This window comes from Carcharhinus amblyrhynchos, chromosome 14 (assembly GCF_965287045.1).
Source record: "Carcharhinus amblyrhynchos chromosome 14, sCarAmb.v2.hapA, whole genome shotgun sequence".
Classification (NCBI taxonomy): domain Eukaryota; kingdom Metazoa; phylum Chordata; class Chondrichthyes; order Carcharhiniformes; family Carcharhinidae; genus Carcharhinus; species Carcharhinus amblyrhynchos.
In genome coordinates, this window is record NC_137337.1 from 70,346,629 (window position 1) to 70,369,814 (window position 23,186).

Consider the following 23,186-nt stretch of genomic DNA (forward strand, 5'->3'; position numbering starts at 1 on the left):
CAAGATGTGTTGGATCATCGACAGGGATGCCATCATTGCACGTGAGAACACCATTCATCAGGTACAAATCGGCCAATGTTGTCTACCTCTTATGCTGCAGGAACAGATGCCCTGTGGCGTGGTACATTGACAAGACCATGCAAACACTACAGGAACAGATGAACAGACATCGCGCAACGATCACCAGGCAGGAGTGTTCCCTTCCTGCTGGGGAACACTTCAGCAGCCAAGGGCATTTAGCCTCTGATCTTTGGGTAAGCGTTCTCCAAGGTGGCCTTCCAGACCCACGACAATGCAGAATCGCTGAACAGAAACTGATAGCCAAGTTCCGCATACATGAGGACGACCTCAACTGGGATCTTCGGTTCATGTCACACTACACGTAACCCCCGCCATTTGGTGTGGGCTTGCAAAATCCTGCAAACCATCCTGGCTTGAGGTTAGGTAGATTGGCCATGCTAAGTGGCCCCCTAGTGTCCTGGGATGTGTAGGTTAGGGGGATTAACTAGGTAAATTGTTAGGTTGGGAGGGTAGGGCCTGGGGGATAGGATTGTTGTCAGTGCAGTCTCGATGGACCAAATGGCCTCCTTCTGCATGGTACGGTTTCTATGATTCTATGAATTGCAGTGAAAATCACTGAATTTATGTCGAATATTTACAAGTGTATCTGCATTATTAGTCTTAGATTTACTGCAGTTTAACATTCCGTAATGGATTCAGAGAGGGTAAAGTTCACTGGGTTGTAAATAAGTTGCTTGTGTTTTCTGCTCTTAATTGCAATGCTTCCGACATGACCTAGTTTTCCAAAGGATGTACAATAATCCCACCCGAATGTGCTTGAAATAAGAACAGACTCTGCAATAAGCTTAAAGTGCAATCAATCTCAGATGGGAAATGGTATGTATGTGGTCAGACAGATCTACGTGGCCTCCACAATCACTGTACAATCCAATGTTTCTAAATTTGACTGCCTAGTTGTTTAGGTGCTTTGGCTTATCTTGCCTGCAAGTTTATAAAAAGACTGTTCTTTTAAAATGTTTATCCTGGGGCTATTCCGGGACGGCACGTTGGCACAGTGGCTCAGTGGTTAGCACTGCTGCCTCACAGTTCCAGGGACCTGGGTTTGATTCCCGTTTTGGGTCACTGTCTGTATGGAGTTTGCACGTTCTCCCTGTGTCTGTGTGGTTTTCCTCCGGGTGGCACTGGTTTCCTCCCACAGTCCAAAGGTGGATTGGCCATACTAAATTCTCCATCAGTGTACCTGAACAGGAGCCAGAGCGTGGTGACTGGGGGATTTTCACAATAATTTAGTTGTAGTGTTAATGTAAGCCTACTTGTGAACTATGGACTTCACTGGCAGGACCATGATTTAGTGTGTCTTTTGAGTCGCCCCTGAGAAAGTTGTGGTGAGCCTTTTCCTGAGCTGATGCAGTTCAGCAAAAACCCAACCAAACTCTGAACTGCGTGGTATTCATATTGTGTCTATTCAGATGTAGAGTTACTCACTCCTTATTTCAATAGTTAATGGACCAAGGGCTTTTTAATTGATGATTCTAGTTCTGTCGCCAGTGGGTACTGGTGAACTTGATAAATTCAGATCATTTCTAAGTTCCATAACGCTCTCTTGGAAGCAGAGGTTTAGAGTGACCAATGTGCCACTCAATGAGATGTGGCTTTAGGTCAGTTAGTGGGGTGGATTCATATCTCCAAACAGGACAATCCACTGCCACGCTGGGACCCTGCCTCAGAGAATAAGGGAGTACAGAATGGGGATACAAAGAACACAGGATCAGGCAACTCAGCCCTTTCCAGTCTGCTCTGCCATTTAACATGATCCATGGCTGATCTTATCCTGGTTTCAACTCCGCTTTCTTGCCTGTTTCCCATAGCCCTTTATCCTACTTTTCATCAGAAACCTATCTCTGTCTCTCTTGAATCTGTTGATTGATTCTGCCTCCACCGTACTCTGGGCCAATGAGTTCCACAGATTCACAACCCTCTGAGAAAAGTCATTTCTCCTCATCTCAGTTTCGAACCGATCTCTGCTCACTATAACGATGAGCTCTTGTTCTAGACTGTCCCACCAGGGGGAACATCTGTTCAACATCCATCTTATCAATCCCTTTTAACAGTTTATCTTCCTCAATCAGATCCGCCCCCATTCTTCTGATCTCCAGTGAGTACAAGCCCAAGCTATTGAACTGCTCCTCATTCAACAGCCCTTTCATGCCTGGAATCAACCTGGTGATGGGGGAGAGAGGAGGATGGGGACAGGAAGATGTTTAAAGCGTGCTTCCTCCTTGAACTTAGTTGCTACAAATTCAAACCATTTAACGAATGGTGTTAAGTGAGTTAGGACGAAGAGCTGACTGAGTTGAGGTAACGTTTTTGGGAGTCATAACGTACTTTTTTAAGAAAATTTAAAGATTAAATCAAATTCTTTAGTTAGATAGATGTTGCGCCACTGGCAACTGTTTTATATTTGCTTTCTGCTCAGCTGAGGTTTGATGGTTTTCTCAATTACAGCTTTAGCATAAAAGAATTGCCCTTTGAACTGGCGTAAATTCTGAGCAGCATTCACTATGTGACAGCGAACAGATGCGTTCTGGAGATACGTGGATCAAACCTCAATCTTCTTTATCTTTAAGAAGACTAAGGACCACAAGAAGGACTTTCCTCAACGGTTACACTTGAAAATGGGGTGAAGAGGAGGCATGGGGTGGCACAGTGCCATAGTTGGCACTGCTGCCTCAATTGTATTCCTACTCCTTTTTATTGTGAGTGCTAACATTTCCATTAATTCATGCAAATGAGCACTTTTTCAATATTATTTTGTATAGTGGTCGATATTTCCACTCAGTGATATTAGTAGAGGGTCTACAAGCTCGAAGCAACCAGGTCCCTCACCCTCTAGTACGCAAATAGACCTCTCTTCACTTACTCAAATTTGAGGGAAAAGTTGCTTCAGCTCTCTGAGACCCTCACCTCCCTCGGACACATCAACTGTACATGTAGGTGATGTTGTGAACAGAACATTATGTGACAGTCCATGCACTCAACCTTTAGTACTATCAAAGCATTCTGTTCAAGAAAATAAATCAATGATTCTGGACCCCCAAGTTAAATGCAAGTTTAACTGCATTTGAGTCCGGCCTTTGTGGAGTTTGCACGTTCTCCCCATGCCTGCGTGGGTTTCCGCCGGGTGCTGCATTTCCCCTCACAAGATGTGTGGCTTCGATGGATGGATTAGCCATGATAAATGCATGGGAATACAGGGATAAAGCAGGGTGGACCTGGGTGGGGTGCTGTTTTGGGGATTCAGTGCTGATTTGATGGGCTGAGTGGCCTCTTTCTGTAATGTAGAGGTTTCTGTCGAGCAAGGAGAGATTGGGGGAAAATATGGAGAGTGTGGGAGTTGAATCAGAGGAAAGAATACGTTCTTGCTTTCTGACAAGCTTGGATAGTTCTTGGATGGTTTATATATGCAGATACATTAACTGCACACATACCAGAATCTCAAAGGGGAATTTAGCTATTTCCAATTCACTGTGTGTGATATTTAAGTGATATTCCACTTGGTTGCATTTAACTTGGGTGTCCAGAATCATTGATTTATTTTCTTGAACAGAATGCTTTGATAGTACTAAAGATTAAGTACATGGACTGTCACATAATGTTCTGTTCACAACATCACCTACAGCTGAAGAGAGGTCTACAGCTCCCATTGAAGTGAGAAGAGAGGTCAATTTGTATACCAGGAGGGTGAGGAACCTGGGTGCCTCAACCTTGTACATCCTCTACAAATATTACTGAGTGGAAATATCGATTACTATACAAAATAATGTTGCGAAAGTGCTCATTTATATGGGTTACTGCACAACGTTTGCACTCACAATAAAAAGGAGCAGGAATACAATTGACAATTTGGATGGTTCCAGATAGCTAGCATTAGGGAACTTGCAAAATTTCACACAGTGATGTTGGAACATAGAATCTTTACAGTGCAGAAGGAGGCCATTCAGTCCATCAAGTCTGCACCTACTCTCTGAAAGTGCGTCATACTCTGTCCCCGTAATCCCACGTATTTACCTCACTAATCTCCCTAACCTACATATCCTGGGACACCAGGGGACAATTTGCCATGGCCAATTCACCTAACTTTCACATCTTTGGACTGCAAGAGGAAACTGGAGCAACCGGAGGAAACCCACACAGACATTGGAAAAACGTGCAAACTCCACACAGACAGTGAGAAGTCCCACAACACCAGGTTAATGTCCAGTAGGTTTATTTGGAATGATGAGTTTTCAGAGTGTTGCTCCTTCATGAGACTTCTTACTGTGCCCAGCCCAGTCCAACGCTGGCATCTCCACTTCATGTCCACACGGACAGTTACCCAAGGCTGGACTCGAACCTGGGTCTCTGGCATTGTAGGGCAGCTAACAATTGTGCCAGCATGCCACTCTTGAATGTTAGATTTTTACATTCTGAGAGGCAAAAGATGCAAACAGTTAAGTACTTAAACCCAAAGACACAAGAAAAATCACCGGACTGTGATAACTGATTCTGCCAGTCTGCTAACTTACCTATCAGAAAATTATAACAAACAGTTGATCCGTTTTGTCCTCCTGAAATCTAATTTGCTGGATTTTTTGAAGTGTTAATCACTCTTTGAATAAAGCAGCTCTTTTTTGATACCAAAATCAATCTGAACAATCGATCAGAATTCTACGTTGGTTTATTAATGTTAAGATTTCAGTAATAATCACATAAGGAGATTTGATTTCACTTTGTTGAAAGTATCATCCTGAAACAATCCTGATAAATTATCATCATTGGTATTGACTGTTTTCTTATTGAAGTTTCTTTTTTGAGAAAAATGCTTTGACAGAGCAAATCAAAGAATTGGGAAAATAATCAGAATTCCAACTTTCACTCCTTCAGTTTTGAGAATTTATTTGATGGAGTTAATCAGTCGATCTGCCTCTCTCCACCCAGACAGCAGCGCTCCATGGGTGGTGCTGTGGTAGCTCCGATGTGTTGCCTCTCCAGCGAATAGTACCTGCAACATCTGGAATCAGAGGGGAATGATCACGATACGGTAGGCAAACAGTTGTTAATGATAATGTAGACCTATCAGTATGAGGGAAGACAATGTTGAAATGAATGTCACATCTTCCATTTAAGGGCAACACGGTGGCACAGCGGTTAGCACTGCTGCCCCTCAGCATCAGGGACCCGTGTTCGATTCCTGGCTTGGGCCTCTGTCTGTGTGGAGTTTGCACATTCTCCCCGTGTCTGCGTGGGTTTCCTCCAGGTGCTCTGATATCCTCCCACAGTCTGAAAGACTGATTAGGTGCATTGGCCATGCTAAATTCTCCCTCAGGGAACCCGAGCAGGCATCACAGCATGGCAACTAGCCGTTGTCACAGTAACATCATTGCAGTGTTAATGGAAACCTACTTGTGAAACTAATAAGTAAACTTAAAAAAGACTTATTTATCAGAAAACAAATGGGATGACTAATTGTTTTGTTATTCTCTTTAAACCGATGCTGCAATACCGCATCTCTGTACAGTAGGCCGCATTTGCAGCCTTTTGATTTGATTTGATTTATTATTGCCACATGCGTTGGCATACAGTGAAAAGTATTGTTTCTTGTGCGCTATACAGACAAAACATACCGTTCACAGAGAAGGAAATGAGAGAGTGCGGAATGTAGTGTTTAAAAGAGTTAGAACGAAGTTTTAGAAGCATAGGACAAGAGTAAAAGATAGGATTAGAAGATATGCTGGGCACAGCTTGTAAGAAGTCGCCTCATTCCAGCATCATCTTGTTTGGAGGAGTGGGTGAGTGTAATTTATGAACTGGAACAAGATGTCCCAAAACCACAGGCTATGAAATGCTTAGCGACTTAGATGCACATTGAGCCTAGCACTGTTAAACAGGGTACCGTGATTTGCTGTCACGACTCAAGATGTTAAGAATTGCCATTTGGGTTGAGCTGCGGGAGACAGACACAGCAGGTAACGTCACTTTTTGCACTGATTTAAAAGCTCCAAGCAAGGAGATAAGAAGGCTGGAGGGATAATGTCTAAATAATCTGTTCGGTGTTTAGAATTCTAAGAATATTACGTCAAACTGTGGGTGAGGACGGTCGGATGGAGTGACTTACCGGAGAAGTTCCCTCTGTCGCCTCTGGTAAGGGTTCAGCCAACATGTCAATCATATCTGCGGTTGAGTTGATGGATATATGGGAGTAGGAGCCTCGCGTGTAAGGGTTACTGAACCATTTTGTTACAAAAACATTTTTTGGCTCTGGGAGTGAAGGTCTCCCTGGAAAACATTACAGTGGTTACAAAACCGGCGTTAGCATAGATCCCACAAAAATGGCAAAATAATTTCTCCCAAAATAATATTCCGCATGCCACACTTCTGGAATAAAAGTGTAAAGTGCTGGGAACACTTAGCAGATCTGGCAGCATCTGTGGAGAGAGAAACAGAGTTAATCTTTCAGAGAAATGACCTTTCATCAGAATTTGGGAATGTTAGAGACAAACAGCTGCTCAACAAATGCAGAGTGTGGGAAAAAATGCACTTAAACCAACTTCCCATCCATCGACTCTGTCTACACTTCCTGCTGCCTCGGGAAAGCAGCCAGCATAATCAAGGACCGCACACACTCCAGACATTCTCTCTTCCACCTTCTTCCATCGGGAAAAAGATACAAAAGTCTGAGATCACATCCCAACCGACTCAAGAACAGCTTCTTCCCTGCTGCCATCAGACTTCTGAATGGACCTACCTCCCATTAAGTTGATCTTTCTCTGCACCCTAGCTATGACTGTAACACTACATTCTGCACTCTCTCCTTTCCTTCTCTATGAACAGTATGTTTTATCTCTACAACATCAAGAAACAACACTTTTAACTGTATACTAATATATGTGACAATAATAAATCCAATCAAACAAGCAAAAAAAGAACAGAGAGGAAGATCTTGACATCAAGGCAGCATTTGACTGAGTGTGGCATCAAGAAACACTAGCAAAGCTGGAGTCAAGGGGATATCAGGGGAAAACTCTGCTGATTGGAGTCATGCCACAAAGAAAGATGGTTGTGATGATTGGAGGGCAATGATTTCAGTTTCAAAACATCATTGCAGGACTTCCTCAAGGTACACTCCTAGGTGCAACCATCTTCAGCTGCTTCATCAATGACGTTCCTTCCATCATAAGGTCAGAAGTGGAGATGCTTGCTGATGGCTGCACAATGTTCAACACCATTCACTATTTCTCAGATACTGAAGCACCCAAGTCCAAATGCAACAAGACTTGGACAATGTCCAGGCTTGGCCTGATAATGGCAAGTGATATCCTTGCCACACAACTGCCAACAATGACCATCTCCAACAAGACAGCATCTAATCATCATCCTTTGAAGTTCAATGGCATTACCATTGCTGAATCCCTTAGTATCATCATTCAATGGAGGGGTGGGGAGAAGGGGGATGGGGGGAGAGATGGGATACTACCGTTGACCAGAAACTGAATTGGATCAGCTATATAAATATTGTGATTACAAGACCAGATCAGAGGCTGGGAATCCTGTGGTGAGTAACTATCTCCTGACTCCCCAAACTACCATCTACAAGGCACAAATCAGGAATGTGATGGAATACTCTCTACTTGCCTGGATGGGTGCAGCTCCAACAATTTTCAAGAAGCTTAACACCATCCAGGACAAAACAGCCTGCTTGATTGGCACCCCATCCACAAACATCCACCCTCCCCATCACTGATGAGCAGTGGCAACAGTGCGTATATCTACAAGATGCACTGCAAGAACTCACCAAGGCTGCTTTGAGTATGCTTTCCAAACCACAAAAGTTACCATCCAGAAGAACAAATGCAACAAATGCATGGGGAACACAACCATATAGAAGTTCCCCTCCAAGTCACACACCATTATGACATGGAAATATATCACTGTTCTTTCATTGTTGCCGTGTCAAAATCCTGGAGCTCCCACCCCAGCAGTGATGGTGTATGTACAGCACGTGAACTGCAGCGATTCAAGAAGGCACCTTCTCCTGGGCAATTAGAGATGAACAATAAATGCTGGCCCAGCCAACGATGCCCACATCCTGTCAATGAATATAAAAAATGATCGGGTGGAGGGCAGGAGCGGTTAACTGATAAAAGGTCTGAACATTTAATAAAATAAAGTCTTAATGAGACAAAATAGAAACTTCATGTTAACCTCTCGCTGTCTTTTTTCTAATTTATTATCAAGGCTGGACATCAGTGGAACTTTATCAAGAATCGTTATTCATTATCAGAAGATGTGATTTATAAATGTTTGAGTTAGCCCATCCTGTCCATTTATTCCAATACACTTGTATATATTACTAAAGGTTCCTGCTCGTACCGGTAAATTGTCGGAAAAGTGTGGTGAAATTTGCGGCCACTTCTTCAGGACTCAGAGATTCTACGAACTCTGCCTCCTTTCCGGAAATTGTTCCCACAAGGACATGACCGTATCTTTGAGACAAAAAGCCAAACTTTAGTCAATGGGATCATATCATGCACAACTGAACATGGACAGAGAAACAGGACTTTTTGGTGGTCTTGAGGAGGTTACAGATAACTACAGGCTGCAGAGGAATTTAAATGTTGTAATGGGAGTTTTAACCTGGAGATATAGAAACATATAAGCTAGAAGCAAGAGAAGGCCATTCAACCCTTCGAGCCGACAACACCATTCATTATAATCATTGCTGATCATCAAATTCAATATCCTGATCCCCCTTCCTCCCATATCCCTTGATCTCTTTAGCCCCAAGAGCTATATCTAATTCCTTCTTGAACGTTTTGGCCTCAACTATTTTCTGGGTAGTGAATTCCACACTGTGTGGATGAAGGTGGGATGCTCTTTCAGAGAGAGTCAGTGCAGACTTGATGGGCCGAATGGCCTCTTTCTGCACTGTAGGGATTGCATGAACAATGTGTTGAAGGACACTGGAGAGGATAGGGGAGATTGAAAATGGGTAAGAGTTATCAGTGAGGTGAGGAGTCAAGAATTGTGACCTGTACCTCGGCATTTTTTTTTCAATTTCCCTGTGCCTCCTGCTCCCCCTGCTGGCACCTTTAAATTTGGTTTACTGACAACAATAACTGCAGCAGAATGATCTGAAGAAATGTAAGGACGTAACAAGGAAAACAAATCTCATGGACTGCATATCCATTTTGTTTCTTTATAAGTGCGCCTTAGAATCATAGAACCCTACAATACAGAAAGAGGCCCTTCGGCCCATCAAGTTTGCACCAAACACAATCCCACCCAGGCCCTACCCCCATATCCCTACATATTATACCCACTAATCCCTCTAACCTATGCATCTCTGGACACTAAGGGGCAATTTCTTAGCATGGCCAATCAACCTAACCCCTGCACATCTTTGGACTGTGGGAGGAAACCAGAGTACCTGGAGGAAACCCATGCAGACATGAGGAGAACGTGCAAACTCCACACATACAGTGACCCGAGCCTGGAATCGAACCCAGGACCCTGGAGCTGTGAAGCAGCAGTGCTAACCACTGTGCTAGTGTGCCGCCCTTATAATTGTTTAATGTTGCAACATAAATAACTTGGCACTGGTACTTCTCGAGAGCCACTCAATGAGGTGACTTTTCAGTTGTGTTGTGGGGTACCATTAGTGGTGGCAGCAGAGGTCAATGGATGTGACCTTAATTGCTGGATGCCGCCATTTTGTCTTGACATGTTATGCCAGGTTGTGGCCAGAGGTTTTGTTGCTGTTGCAAACTTGAATACACAATGCAACCTACGCACTTGTGTCAGCTTTACTCCGCACAGCAAAAAGTGAAATTTTGTTCCTCAACTTTTACTTCAGAACTAAACCATTTAAAGATAGTGTTTTATCACATAGAATCCCAGAAACCCCACAGTGCAGAAGGAGGCCATTCAACCCATTGCATCTGCACTGACAACAATCCCACCCAGGCCCTATCCTCATAACCTCACATTACCATTACCCCCTCTAACCTCCGCATCTTGGGATACTAAGGGGCAATTTAGCATAGCCAATCAACCTAACCCACACACATAGAACATAGAACACTACAGCACAAACAGACCCTTCAGCTCACAAGTTGCACTGATCATATCCATACCTACCAGGCTATAGAACTATCTATAACTCCTAATCCCATTAAATCCCATGTACTCATCCAAAAGTCTTTTAAAAGACCCCAGCGAGTTCGCTTCTACCACCACCGACGGCAACCAATTCCACTCACTCACCATCCTCTGAGTGAAAAACTTACTCCTGACATCTCCTCTGTACCTGCTCCTCAGCACCTTAAGCCTGTGTCCTCTCGTAGCGACCATTTCAGCCCTGGGAAATAGCCTCTGAGAATCCACCCTATCTATTCCTCTCAACGTTTTATAAACCTCCATCAGGTCGTCTCTCAACCTTCGTTTCTCCAGGGAGAAGAGTCCCAGCTCCCTCAACCTATCTTCATTAGGCATGCCTCCCAATCCAGGCAACATCCTTGTAAATCTCCTCTGCACCCTCTCAATAGCTTCCACATCCTTCCTGTAGTGAGGCAACCAGAACTGCGCACAGTACTCCAAGTGGGGTCTGACAAGGGACTGTGGGAGGAAGCTGGAGCACCTGAAGGAAACCCACGCAGACACGGGGAGAATGTGCAACCTCCACACAGGCAGTGACCCGGGAATTGAACCTGGGTGCTTGGCGCTGTGAGGCAACAGCGCTAACCACTGTGCCACTGTGCCACCCTAATGAAACATCCTAACTGAACTTGTTAGGACGGAACAAAGTTTAATCTAAATATTAAGGTTCCTGCCAACATTATGGTTATGTTTATTGCTTAGTAATTCATGATCCAGAATAAAAACAGAAAATTCTGGATAAGCAGCAGGTCTGGCAGCATCTTAAGTTTTTGAGTTTATTTATAAGTGTAATGAGTAGGTTACATTAACGCTGCAATGAAATTACTGTTAAAATCCCCTAGTCGCCACACTCTGGTGCCTGTTCGGGTACACTGAGGGAGAATGTAGCATGGCCTAACCAGCACGTCTTATAGACTGTGGGAGGAAACTGGAGCACCCAGAGGAAACCCATGTAGACACAGGGAGAACGTGCACACAGATAGCGACCTAAGCCGGGAATCGAACTCTGGTGAAGCAGCAGTGCTAACCACTGTGCCACCATAGAGAGTTAACGTTTCGGATCCTGCTATAGACAGTTGTTGGAAAATTTAAATTAAATTACTTAAGTAAACCTGCAAAATAAAATAGTTTTTATTTAATAGAGTCAGCAATATTTACCAGGAGGGGATTTTCACAGTAGCTTCATTGCAGTGTTAATGTAAGCCTATTTGTGACACTAATAAATAAACTTTAAACAGTAAATTACAGGAATGTCGTAAGCCTCCAACTGATTTACTGATGCCCTTCATGGAAACTCACCTAACGTCCTTACCCAAACTGGCCTACATGTGGCTCCAAACCCACAGCAATATGGTTAACTCTTAAGTCTTAACAAGTCATTCAGTTGCATTAAAATACTAACAACAGACTGCAGAACATCAAGACGGTAGCTCACCACTAGAGCTCTTCGGGCTGGGAAATAATTGTTAGTCTTGCCAATGAAACCTTCTTCCGATCAACGAGTACTTTTTAAATAAATCACTGGTAAACATTAATACTCCAATTTTTGTTTAAAAATTGCAAGGTTGAAAGATGGCACGGTGGCACAGTGGTTCGCACTGCTGCCTCACCACACCAGGGACCCAGATTCAATTCTGAAATGATACAAAAGTCTGAAGTCACGTACTCAACCGACTCAAGAACAACTCCTTCCCTCAGATTTCTGAATGGACCTGTGTTATGTTAAGTTGATCTTTCTCTACACCCCACCTGTGACATTACATTCTGCACCCTCTCCTTTCCTCCTCCCCTATGTATTCTACGAATGGTGTTCTTTATCTGTATGGCATGCAAGAAACAATATTTTTCACTGTATCTCAATACATGTGACAATAATAAATCAAATCAAATCTGTGTGGAGTTTGCACATTCTCCCCGTGTCTATGTGGGTCTCCTCTGGGTGCACCGGTTTCCTCCCACACTCCAAAGATGTGTAGGATAGATGAAGTTAGCCATGGAAAATGTGTGGGGTTACAGGTTAGGCTCTGGGCAAGGTCCTGGGTAAGATACTCTGTCAGAGAGTCGGTACAGACTCGATGGGCTGAATAGCTTCTTCTGAAACAGTCTGTGGCTATGACTCATCTTTAATTCCCTCCCCTTGCAGTATAAATATCTCCCACTTTCTATGCCTTTTAGCTTTGACAAAGGGTCATCTGGACTCGGAACATCAGCTTTTTTCTCTCCTTACAGATGCTGCCTGACTTGCTGAGATTTTCCAGCATTTTGTCTTTTGATTTCAGATTCCAGCATCCGCAGTATTTTGCTTTTGTGACCTAATAGGCTGAGTGAGAGGGCAAAAATCTGACAAATGGAGGATAATGTGAGAAAATGTGGAATTGTTCCTTTTGTCAGGAAGGTTAAAAAAGAAGCTTATCATCTAATTGGTGGTGCAGAGGGATCTGGGTGTCCTGGTGCATAAATCACATAGGGCTAGCATACAGGTACAGCAAGTAATTAGGGAAGCCAAAGAAATGGTGTGAGAGGAAATGATTACAAAATTAGGGAGGTTATACAGGGCATTGGGGAGGTCACATCTGGAGTGCAGTGTTGCTCTCCTTTTTTTAAGGAAATTTGTAAATGCATTAGCAGTTTAGGGAAAGCTTACTGGGCTAATACCAAGAATGGGCGGGTTGTCTTATGAGGGAAGATTGGAGAGGTTAGGTTTGTATCTATTGGAGTTTAGAAGGGTAAGAGGCGACTTGATAGAAACCTTTAAGATCCAGAGGGGTAATGACAGGGTGGATGTGGCAAAGATGTCTCCTCTTGTCAGAGAATCTAGAATTGTTTAAAAATAAGGTATTGTTCATTTAAGATGGAGGTGAGGAGAACTTTGGTTCTCAGAGAGTTGTAAGTTTCTGGAACCGTCTTCCTCAAAAGGTAGTGGAAGCGGAGTCTTTGAATATTTTAAGGCAGAGGTAGATAGATTCTTGATTAAGAAGGGGGTGAAAGGTCATCGGTAAGAGCTCTGAGGTGCAGTATGTGGGGTCAAATAAGCCATAGCGGACAGGCTCGAGGGACCTACCCCTGCATCAAATTTGTATGTTTGCATGTTCGTATGTTAAGACATGTTGCTTAATTTTACCCCTGAGAGTTCGGCCTCTTATATTTCTACTGTGTACCTCTGGTCTTATACTCCCCAACTAGAGGTTATAATTTCTCCCAATCTATCATATCTGTTCCCCTTAATAAGTTGGAAATTTCGATCAAATTATTCCTCAACTTCTAAATTTCAGGAATATAGCCTTAGTTGTGTATATTAGAATGTAACCAATGATAACATTGGATCTGTTGTAGTGTGACCAATGGTAACAAGATGTAAGGGTCAGCTGACCCAGTAAACTATGTAACCAATGACAAAAGGATGTAATGATCAGCTGACCAGCTGGCTCAGTATAAGTAAGAATCTTTTGAGATTTGATGAGAAGCTTAGAATGGCCCAGGGTGAAGCCTCAAGTGTTGGAGTAATGTAGTTTTTTAATTAAACCTTTTTCTTTGATTTATAAGTTGGAGTAAATTTTGTTATATTTTATTACCTGCACCTAAAGACTTCCTTCTGGAGGATCAACAGTGTAAACTATCTCAAAACATAAGTTTTGGGATCCAGATATCAGGTGGTACAGAGGGGTAGCACTGTGGCACAGTGGTTAGCACTGCTGCCTCACAGTGCCAAGGAGCTGGGTTCGATTCCCAGTTTGGGTCACTGTCTTTGTAGAGTTTGCACATTCTCCTGATGTCTGCATGGGTTTCCTCTGGGTCCTCTGGTTTCCTCCTATAGTCCAAAGATGTGCAGGTTAGGTGGGTTGGTCATGGTAAGTTGCCCTTTACTGTCAGGGGGACTGGCTAAGATAACTGGGGTTAAGGAGATAGGGCCAGGGAGGGACTTTGGTTGGTGCAGACTCGATGGGCTGAATGGCCTCTTTCTGCACTGTATGATTCTATGGTAAGTCTGCGCAGCAGTCTCTCCAAGGGCAATATATCCTTCCAAAGGTGCCCAGAATTGTTCATGGTATTCCAGATCTAAGCAGGGTTTTGTATGACTGAAACATAGCTTCTATCCCTGGCAAGCTTAGCTCGAATCCACTGTTCCAGATTCAGTGCTCATTTCCATGTTCCCAGTGATCCCACCTGGTGCTATGCACACTGGAATTCCAAAGTAATGCTTAAAGACATTTCTGAAAAACATTATGGTGCAAGACGGATGTATGGCTGTTTTGTTTAGTACCTTTGTGTTGGTTTGACCACATAAACAACAGGAACACGTCTCCACCACTCAACCAGGTTGGGCTTCTGGCCAGATAATGGCGTCTCATCCTCCCAGACCAATCCAATTATGTCTATATTCTCATCCCAAAATGGAGTCTCGTATTCCAGGTAAATTTTATTCATTGTACCAAAGCCCATGTTTCGAATAGCTTGTAGACGGTGCTCAGGTAAGCTGGGGTCAAACAGTGACTGATTATTTGCCTTTAGATAACCTGTGAATTAAGGTAAAAAAAAAATAGACTGTTTGACACATCATTTTCTCTACCGTGTTTAACCAACTGTACAGTGGTTGTAAATTAATCTTCACACTAATTGTAATGATTATTTCCCTGTGTTGTTTGATATTGCTAGCATGTTGCTCACACACAGTACAACCGAAAACAATGACTAACTAACACTGTAATGATAAAAGCAAATTACTGCTGGAATCTGTAACCAAAAGGGAAAATGCTGGAAAATCTCAAAGGGTCAAGTCATAGAGTCATAAGCCCTTCAGCCCAACTGGCCCATGCCATCCCTTTTTTTAAACCCCTGAGCTAGTCCCAATTTCCCGCATTTGGCCCTAATCTCTCTATGCCCATCTTACCCGTGTAACTGCCTGAATGCTTTTTAAAAGACAAAATTGTACTTGCCTCTACTACTGGCAACTTGTTCCAGACACACACCATCCTCTGTGTGAAAAAATTACCTCTCTGGACCCTCTTGTATTTCTCCCCTCTCATCTTAAACCTATGCCCTCTAGTTTTAGGCTCCCCTACCTGTGGGAAAAGATATTGACTACCGAGCTGATCTATGCCCCTCATTATTTTATAGACCTCTATAAGGTCACCCCTCAGCTTCTACATTCCAGAGTAAAAAGTCACAGTCTATCCAATCTCTCCTTATAACTCAAGCCATCAAGTCTCCTAGTAAATCTCTTCTGCACTCTTTCTAGTTTAATAATATCCTTTCTATAATAGGGAGACCCTCCATATTTGACAAAGGGTCAGATGGACTCGAAATGCCAGCTCATTTCTCTCCTTATAGATGCTGCCAGACTTGCTGAGATTTTCCAGCATTTTCTTTTTTGATTGCAATGATAAAGCTACTTAATTCTCCAGATTACCTACAGCAAATGACATTGACTCTAAACCATTAAAACACCATCATCCTTTTATTTTTAACTGTAATGTCTCTTCATTCAAATCATGTAACATTAATTTTATTCTTTTTCTAACTAATGTATTTCATTCTAAATTTTCATTTGTCTTCTAATCTTCAAAATTGAGAGGCGTAGACAAGGTGGATAGTCAGAGGCTTTTTTCTAGGGTGGAAGTGTCAATTACAAGGGGGCATGGGTTCAAGGTGAGAGGGGGAAAGTTTAAGGGAGATGTGTGGGGGAAGTTTTTCATGCAGAGAGTGGTGGGTAACTGGAACAAGCTGCCGGAGGAGATGGTGGAAGCAGGCACATTAGCAACACTTCAGAGGCACGTGGATAGGTACATGAATAGGGAGGGAATAAGTTTAGATTTAAGTTTAATTAATTTTACAAATATGTTACATTAACGTTGCAATGAAGTTACTGTGAAAATCCCCTAATTGCCAGACTCCAGCGCCAGAATACAATCGGAGTAGAATCGTAGAATCATACAGTGCAGGAGAGTCTGCACCGACACATTAGAACCACCTGAACTCCCACCTAATTCCATCTGTCAGCACTTGGCCCACGGCCCTGAATGTTATGTTGTGCCAAGAGCTCATCCAGATACTTTTTAAAGGATGTGAGGCAACCCGCCTCTACCACCTCCCAGGCAGCGTATTCCAGATCATCACCCCCTCTGGGTAAAAAGGTTTTTCCTCCCATCACCCTGAAACCTCCTACCTCTCACCTTGAACCGACGTGCCCTTGTGACTGATCCTCCAACTCAGGGGAATAGTTACCCGTGCTGTCCATGTCCCTTATCATCTTGCACAACTCAATCAGGTTGCCCTTCAGCCAACAAAAACAACCCAAGCTTCTCCAACGTCTCTTCATAATTTAAGTGTTCCGTCCCATTCCATCCGCATCCTAATAAATCTCCTCTGCACCCCCTCCAGTGCAGTCACATGTTTTTGATAATGTGACTACCAGAACTGCACACGATACTCACCATAGCTCTGTACAACTCCAACATGACTTCCCTGCTTTTGTAATCTACGATTGATAAAGACAAGTGACCCATATGCCTTTTTCACCACCCTACTAACATGTCCTTCTGCTTTCAGAGATCAGTGGACAAACATGCCAAGGTCCCTTGTTCTACAGAATTTCTTAATGTCCTAACATACATTGAATACTTTCTTGTCAAATTACCTTCCGAAGTGTATCACCTCACACTTTTCAGGGTTAAATTCCACCTGCCACTTACCTACCCATTTGACCATTGTCAAAATTTTGACAAATAGCCCAAGATACTCCGCCTCACTGTTAACCACCTGTCCAATCTTTGTGTCGCCTGCACACTTATTAATCCTATCCCCCACATAATCATTAGTGTCACTTATATAAATGACGAATAGTGGGGGGCCCAACACAGATCCCTGTGGCATGTGTGACACATTTTGTGTGACAATTGATACACAGTAAAGTAGATTGAAGTCATCCCTTTTCCAACAGGCTGACGCTAATAAAGCCCTCGAGTACACCCAAAGCAATAATAATTAAGCTATCCTTGACTTTGAAAATCTGAATTTACAAATAATCATGGCTTATTCAGAATACTCAATCCCTCTACGTTAGCCACACACACACTGTTTCCGTACAACAAGCAGTCTTCACCCTTGCATGCATGAAGTGCTTCCTCCATTCTTTGCAACTTTGTCGATATCCTGAATTATGTTCTCCTAAGTTTCTTGTTAAGAGCCTTTCCACTTTGGGTGAAGCATGCTATTTAAATCCAAGTGGTTTTAGTTGTTGCTCGCAGAGAACTTGAGTATTGCTGAAAAAATTGCACATGTTGTCGAAGCTTTTCATCGTGGACTCATGAGGACAAACACAAGAGTGCCAAATTCCAAAGGGAGCAACAATTTTTGAGAATTGGGCACTGATTGGCTGGCAAGTTGACTCTAGTTGTGGTGTGTCATCCAATCAGCGTCCTTTTCTCATGCAGTCTAAATTGTTACTCCCTTTGAAATTTGGCATTCTTGCATCTGTCCTGTTGAGCCTATGATGAAAAACTTTGACAAATGGCCTCTTTTATCAGAAATATCCGAATAATAACACAGAGACTGGTAAAGCTAAGAACTTGATGCAGTATTTCTTCTAAAATCTGGCTTCACATTCTGCTGGAGGTGTACTTTGCCATTGCATAGGTTGAGGTGGCCTTCTGATGGGGATCACACATCCCTTCACTTCAAGGATCTGACCTTGAAGTTATTATGCCTTTTCTTCGCAATACACACCCAAAACCTTTTGCTCCAAATAATAGTGGCAGCCATTATTCTACTTTATGAAGGAGGCATGGTGGTCGGCACTGCTGCCTCACAGCGCCAGGGACTTGAGTTCAATTCCAGCCTCAGGTGATTGTCTCTGTAGAATGTGGGAGGAAACCGGAGCACCCGGAGGAAACCCACGCAGACACAGGGAGAACGTGCAAACTCCACACAGACAGTGACCCAAGCTGGGAATCGAACCCGGGTCCCTGGCACTGTGAGGTAGCAATGCTAACCATTGTGCTGCCCCTGTTATTGTTATATGTTGTTTAATGAAACAATTGCAGTTCGCTAGAAGGCAGCCAGAAACATGGTTATAATAGTTACCCAGTGAAATGGTTACAATGACATGATCAGCTAGAATCTGATCTCCATCTTCACACAGCACTCTGACGGGATACAGCGAGCCATCCTCCGATTCAAAACTTCCGTTCCACTGGATTTGTTTCGCGGACTTCTCCAGCAGCAGCTTTTCCTTCGGCACAACCTTCAGCAGTTTCTGCAACAGGCTGGGGAATAACCTGGAATGGGGAAAAGTGGGATTAGGAATACTTTGGAGTGGTAGTATTGTCACTGGACTAGTAATCCAGAGCCAGGGTGATGCTCTGGGGAAAAACACAAAGAAATCCCAGAACACCAGTTCAAAGTCCAAACAGGTTTATTTGTAGCAAAAGCCTCAAGCTTTCGGGACAGCACGTGGAGAAAAACTGCAGCAGGCGACGGTGCAGAGGGACCTCGGGGTCCTTGTGCATGAGTCGCAAAAACCCAGCTTGCAGGTGCAGCAGGTGGTCAGGAAGGCGAATGGGATGCTGGCCTTCATAGCGAGGGGGATTGAATATAAAAGTAGGGAGGTCTTGCTGTAGCTGTATAGGGCATTGGTGAGGCCGCAGCTGGAGTACTGTGTGCAGTTTTGGGCTCCGTACTTACACAAGGATATTTTGGCCTTGGAGGGAGTGCAGAGGAGGTTTACTAGGCTGATACCGGAGTTGAGGGGGTTGAGCTATGAGGAAAGGCTGAATAAATTAGGCTTGTACTCATTAGAGTTTAGAAGAATGAGGGGAGATCTCATTGAGATGTATAAGATGATGAATGGGATGGATAGGATAGAGGTGGAGAGACTCTTCCCGCTCAGAAAGGACAGTAGGACTAGGGGGCACAGCCTCAAGATAAAGAGGGGGTGGTTTAGAACGGAGTTGAGGAGGAACTTCTTCACTCAAAGGGTGGTGAATATCTGGAATTCTCTGCCCGTTGAAGTGGTGGAGGCTGCCTCGCTAAATATTTTTAAGACGCGGGTTGATGGGTTTTTGATAAGCGAGGGGATTAAGGGTTATGGGGAGAGGGCGGGAATGTGGAACTGAGCCACGACAGATCAGCCATGATCTTATTGAATGGCGGGGCAGGCTCGAAGGGCTAGATGGCCTACTCCTGCTCCTATTTCTTATGTTCTATGTAGGTGGCTCTGGGGACCCAGATTCAAATCCCACCACAGCAGATGGTGAAATTTGAATTCAATAAAAAAAAATCTGGAATCCTCTTATTAAATTCTTCTTAAGTGTACCCAGACAGGTGCCTGAGTGTGACGGCTAGGGGATTTTCATGGTAACTTCATTGCAGTGTTAAAGTAAACCTAGCTGTGGCATTAATAGACAAAAAGCAGGACAAATCTAACCTGACCATTTACCGTCCCATTGCTTTACTCCCGATCATCAACAAAGTGATGCAATGATATCAAACAGCACTTTCTCAGCAATAACCTGCTCACTGATGCTCAGTTTGGGTTCCACCAGGGCCAGTCAGACCCTGAACTCGTTCCAGCCTTTGGCATAAACAAAAGAGCTGAATTCCAGAGGTGAGAATTTAACACAGCCAATACAACTAGCCAGCACATCTTTTGGACTGTGGGAGGAACACAGCGGAAACCCACGCAGACATGGGGAGAACGTGCTAACTCCATGCAGACAGTCACCCAGGGCTGGGATTGAACCTGGGTCCCTGGCAGCAGTGCTAACCACTGTGCCGCCCCACATTTTGACAATATTTCACACTTATAATGATCCAAATTAAATTTTGACCTCTGGGTCATAATAGGTAGGTTACTATACCCATGCAAATGGCTAAGTGCTAAAGCCTACAAACTTTATGTCACATCAGACATCTTTTACTAACTCTGGAGCATTTCGATCGCCGCCGTCAATGTTTTTATACTCTTCATATTCACGTAGGGACACATCTGCCAGCCCGTTTGCTGCAAGGTGAATACATTGCCACTTCATTGACATGCTCAGCAAGCCCAACTTCTGTCTCCTCAGGTCAACATGGTCACCACTCCATTGCGTGAGTAACATTTTTACTTCCTCCAAGTAGACGTCAGCAAGGCTTTTCGCTTGTGCGTAGCCCTTCTCTCGAGCGAGAAGGTGAGCTCGCTTCAGAATGCTGCTGGCCAGCTTTCCCATTTCCTCGGTGAACTTAGGATCGAGCTGCTTCTGTGTATTAGTGAGCACTGACCATCCAGTGTCGGAATTATTGTATACTTGCTGCAAGAGGTCGTGTTCTTTGGCCAGTTGATAAATGGGATTCTTTGTGCTCGCCCCGTGAACGTACTCAGCTCCCTCAGCAACCAGTGATTTGCCTAAATATATTGAGAGGAAAACGTCAAATCAGAAGTAAGTACCGCTCTGAATGATTTCTTTAAAAAAGACATTGAAGGGAATATAAGTCATCAATGATGTTCCAAGGTCTATTTAGTAAATTAAAACTATACATAGTGGAAAGATCCAACATTTATGGTTATTAACTGAGTTTGCTTTCTACAAATGAATAAAACCCCAGAGTGGCCCTGCTTACCAGTGGCAGGGTAGCATAGTGGTTAGCACTGCTGCCTCACAGCACCCGGGACCCCGGTTCAATTCCGGCCTCGGGTCACTGTCTGTTTGGAGTTTGCACATTCTCCCCATGTCTGCATGAGTTTCCTGTGGATGCCCCAGTTTCCTCCCACAGTCTGAAAGACATGCTGGTTAGGTGCGTTGGCCATGCTAAATTCTCCCTCAATGTACCCGAACAGGTGCTGGAGTGTGACGACAAGGGGATTTTCACAGTAAATTCATTGCAGTGTCAATGTAAGTCTATTTGTGACACTAAATGTACTTTTCTCGCCATGTGGTTTGGATTTCTATTGTTTCGTTTAAACTTTAAAGGTATAATTATAACAATATTTTTAGAATCATAGTGCAGAAAGAGGCCATTCAGCCCATTGAGTCTGCACTGATCACAGTCCCAACTAGGCCCTTTTCCCATAACACCATACATTTACTCTAGCTAGTCTCCCTGACACTAAGGGGCAATTTAGAATGGCCAACCCACACATTTGTGGGAGGAAACCAGAGCACCTGGAGGAAACCCATGCAGACACGGGGAGAACATGCAAACTCCACACAGGCAATGACCCAAGCTGGGAATCGAACCCGGGTCCCTGGCATTGAGAGGCAGCAGTGCTAACCACTGTGCTACTGTGCTGCCCAAAGCCTGACGTAGGAAGATTTTTAATCAATCAGTAAGCGGTGGGGGGAAGTGCAGTTGAGGATTATCAAATCAGATCAGTATGGGTGAAGCCACACCATGAGTATTGTATGCAGTTTTGGTCTCCTTTTCTGAAGAAGGCTGTTCTTGCTCTCGAGGGAGGGCAGCGAAGGTTTACCAGGCTAATTCTGGGACTGATGTGTGAGGAGAGATTGACAAGGCAAGGATTGTTTGCGGTGGAGTTCAGATGACTGGTTGGGGGGCGGGGGGGGAGCTCTCATAGAGACTTACAAAATTCTGATAGGACTAGACAGGGAGGATGTTCCTGATGATGGGGGAGTCCAGAACCAGGGGTCACAGAATTCAGGGTAAACCATTTAGAACGGAAATGAAGAGACATTTCTTCACCCAAAGAAGGGTGAGCCTGTGGAATTCGTTACCACAGGAAGTAGTTGATGCCAAAACATTGAATGTATTCAAGAGGCAGCTGGATATAGCACTTGGGATGAATGGGATCAAAGGTTGTGGGGAGAAAGCAGGATTAGACTATTGAGTTGGACAATCAGCCATGATGGTGATGAATAGCAGAGCAGGTTCGAAGGGCCAAATGGCCTCTGCCTGCTTCTAATTTCTGTTTCTATGGCTCATTGAATGGCAGAGCAGAATTGATGGGTTTGCTCCTGCACCCTAATGTCTTTATTATCTCATTAATTTCCAAGTTACCACACATTCCCTGTTTCATTAGGCATACCGAATTGAGAGCTTCTGATCCGTCCTCCGGGCTGACTCGATGCCTCTATGATTTGTACGTCAGTGAATCCTTGCTCCAGCAGTTTTCCGGCAGCTCCCACTCCAGCTATCCCAGCTCCCACCACGACCACCTTTGGGTTTCTCTTGAGTGAATTCTTGGAGTTCATGCTTCGAAACGAAAGACACAAACAAACACGATGCAAATTTCCTGCTACATTCACAGCGCGCAAAAAATGCAAAGGTGCTTTTTAAAACCAATCTTTGTACAGATGACCTTTAGCAACCAGCCAGAGGTGAGAGGGCAGAGCGGTGGCACAGTGGTTAGCACTGCTGCCTCACAGCGCCAGGGAACTGGATTCAATTCCAGCCTCGGGTCACTGTCTGTGCAGAGTTTGCACATTCTCCTTGTGTCAGCGTGGGTTTCCTTTGGGTGCTCCGGTTTTCTCCCACATTCCAAAGATGTGCGGGTTAGGTGGATTGGCCATGCTACAATTGACGCTTAGTGTAAGGGGGATTCGCAGGGTAAATGTGGGTGGGATTGTGGTCAGTATAGATTCGATGGGCTGAATGGCCTCCTTCTGTACTGCAAGGATTCTATGATTCTACCCTAAGCTTGAGAGCATGTGCTAATTTTGCACCAGTTTGTTGTTGCAAGGTTTTTTTTCCCAATGAGGCCTCAAATTAAAACAGGTTTGAAAGAGAATCTAAATCTCAACTTACAGACTTCACAACTAGCTCAATTTCATAGAATCCCTACACTGCAGCAGGAGGCCATTCGTCCCATCGAGTCTGGACTGACAATCTCACCCAGGCCCTGTCCCCATAACCCCCCACCTTTACCCTGCTCATCCCCCTGACACTAAGAGTCGACTTAGCATGGCCTATCAACCTAACCTGTGCATCTTTGGACTGTGGGAGGAAACTGGAGCACCCGGAGGAAACCCACGCAGACA

General features: G+C 44.0%; 1 protein-coding gene across 1 annotated transcript; it reads right to left on the reverse strand.

The window, feature by feature from the left end:
• Positions 1-4,720: 4,720 nt before the first annotated feature.
• On the reverse strand, positions 4,721-22,400 carry LOC145352302 (peroxisomal N(1)-acetyl-spermine/spermidine oxidase-like). Its single transcript, XM_080202055.1, has 7 exons — positions 22,235-22,400; positions 20,134-20,596; positions 18,295-18,488; positions 14,477-14,729; positions 8,431-8,543; positions 6,176-6,336; positions 4,721-5,071 (listed from the first exon to the last, which is right to left on the reverse strand). Exons 1-7 carry the CDS (start codon positions 22,398-22,400, stop codon positions 4,955-4,957), a joined length of 1,467 nt encoding a protein of 488 aa, XP_080058181.1. The 3' UTR covers positions 4,721-4,954.
• Between the last annotated feature and the right edge of the window lie 786 nt (positions 22,401-23,186).

Coding starts and splice junctions, on each gene's coding strand:
- LOC145352302 (XM_080202055.1), bottom strand. CDS start 22,400: ATGAACTCCAAGAATTCACTCAAGAGAAACCCAAAGGTGGTCGTGGTG. Junction 14,730..18,294: donor CATTGTAACCATTTCACTGG/GTAACTATTATA, acceptor CTTAATTCACAG/GTTATCTAAAGGCAAATAAT. Junction 6,337..8,430: donor ACTTTTCCGACAATTTACCG/GTACGAGCAGGA, acceptor AATGTTTTCCAG/GGAGACCTTCACTCCCAGAG.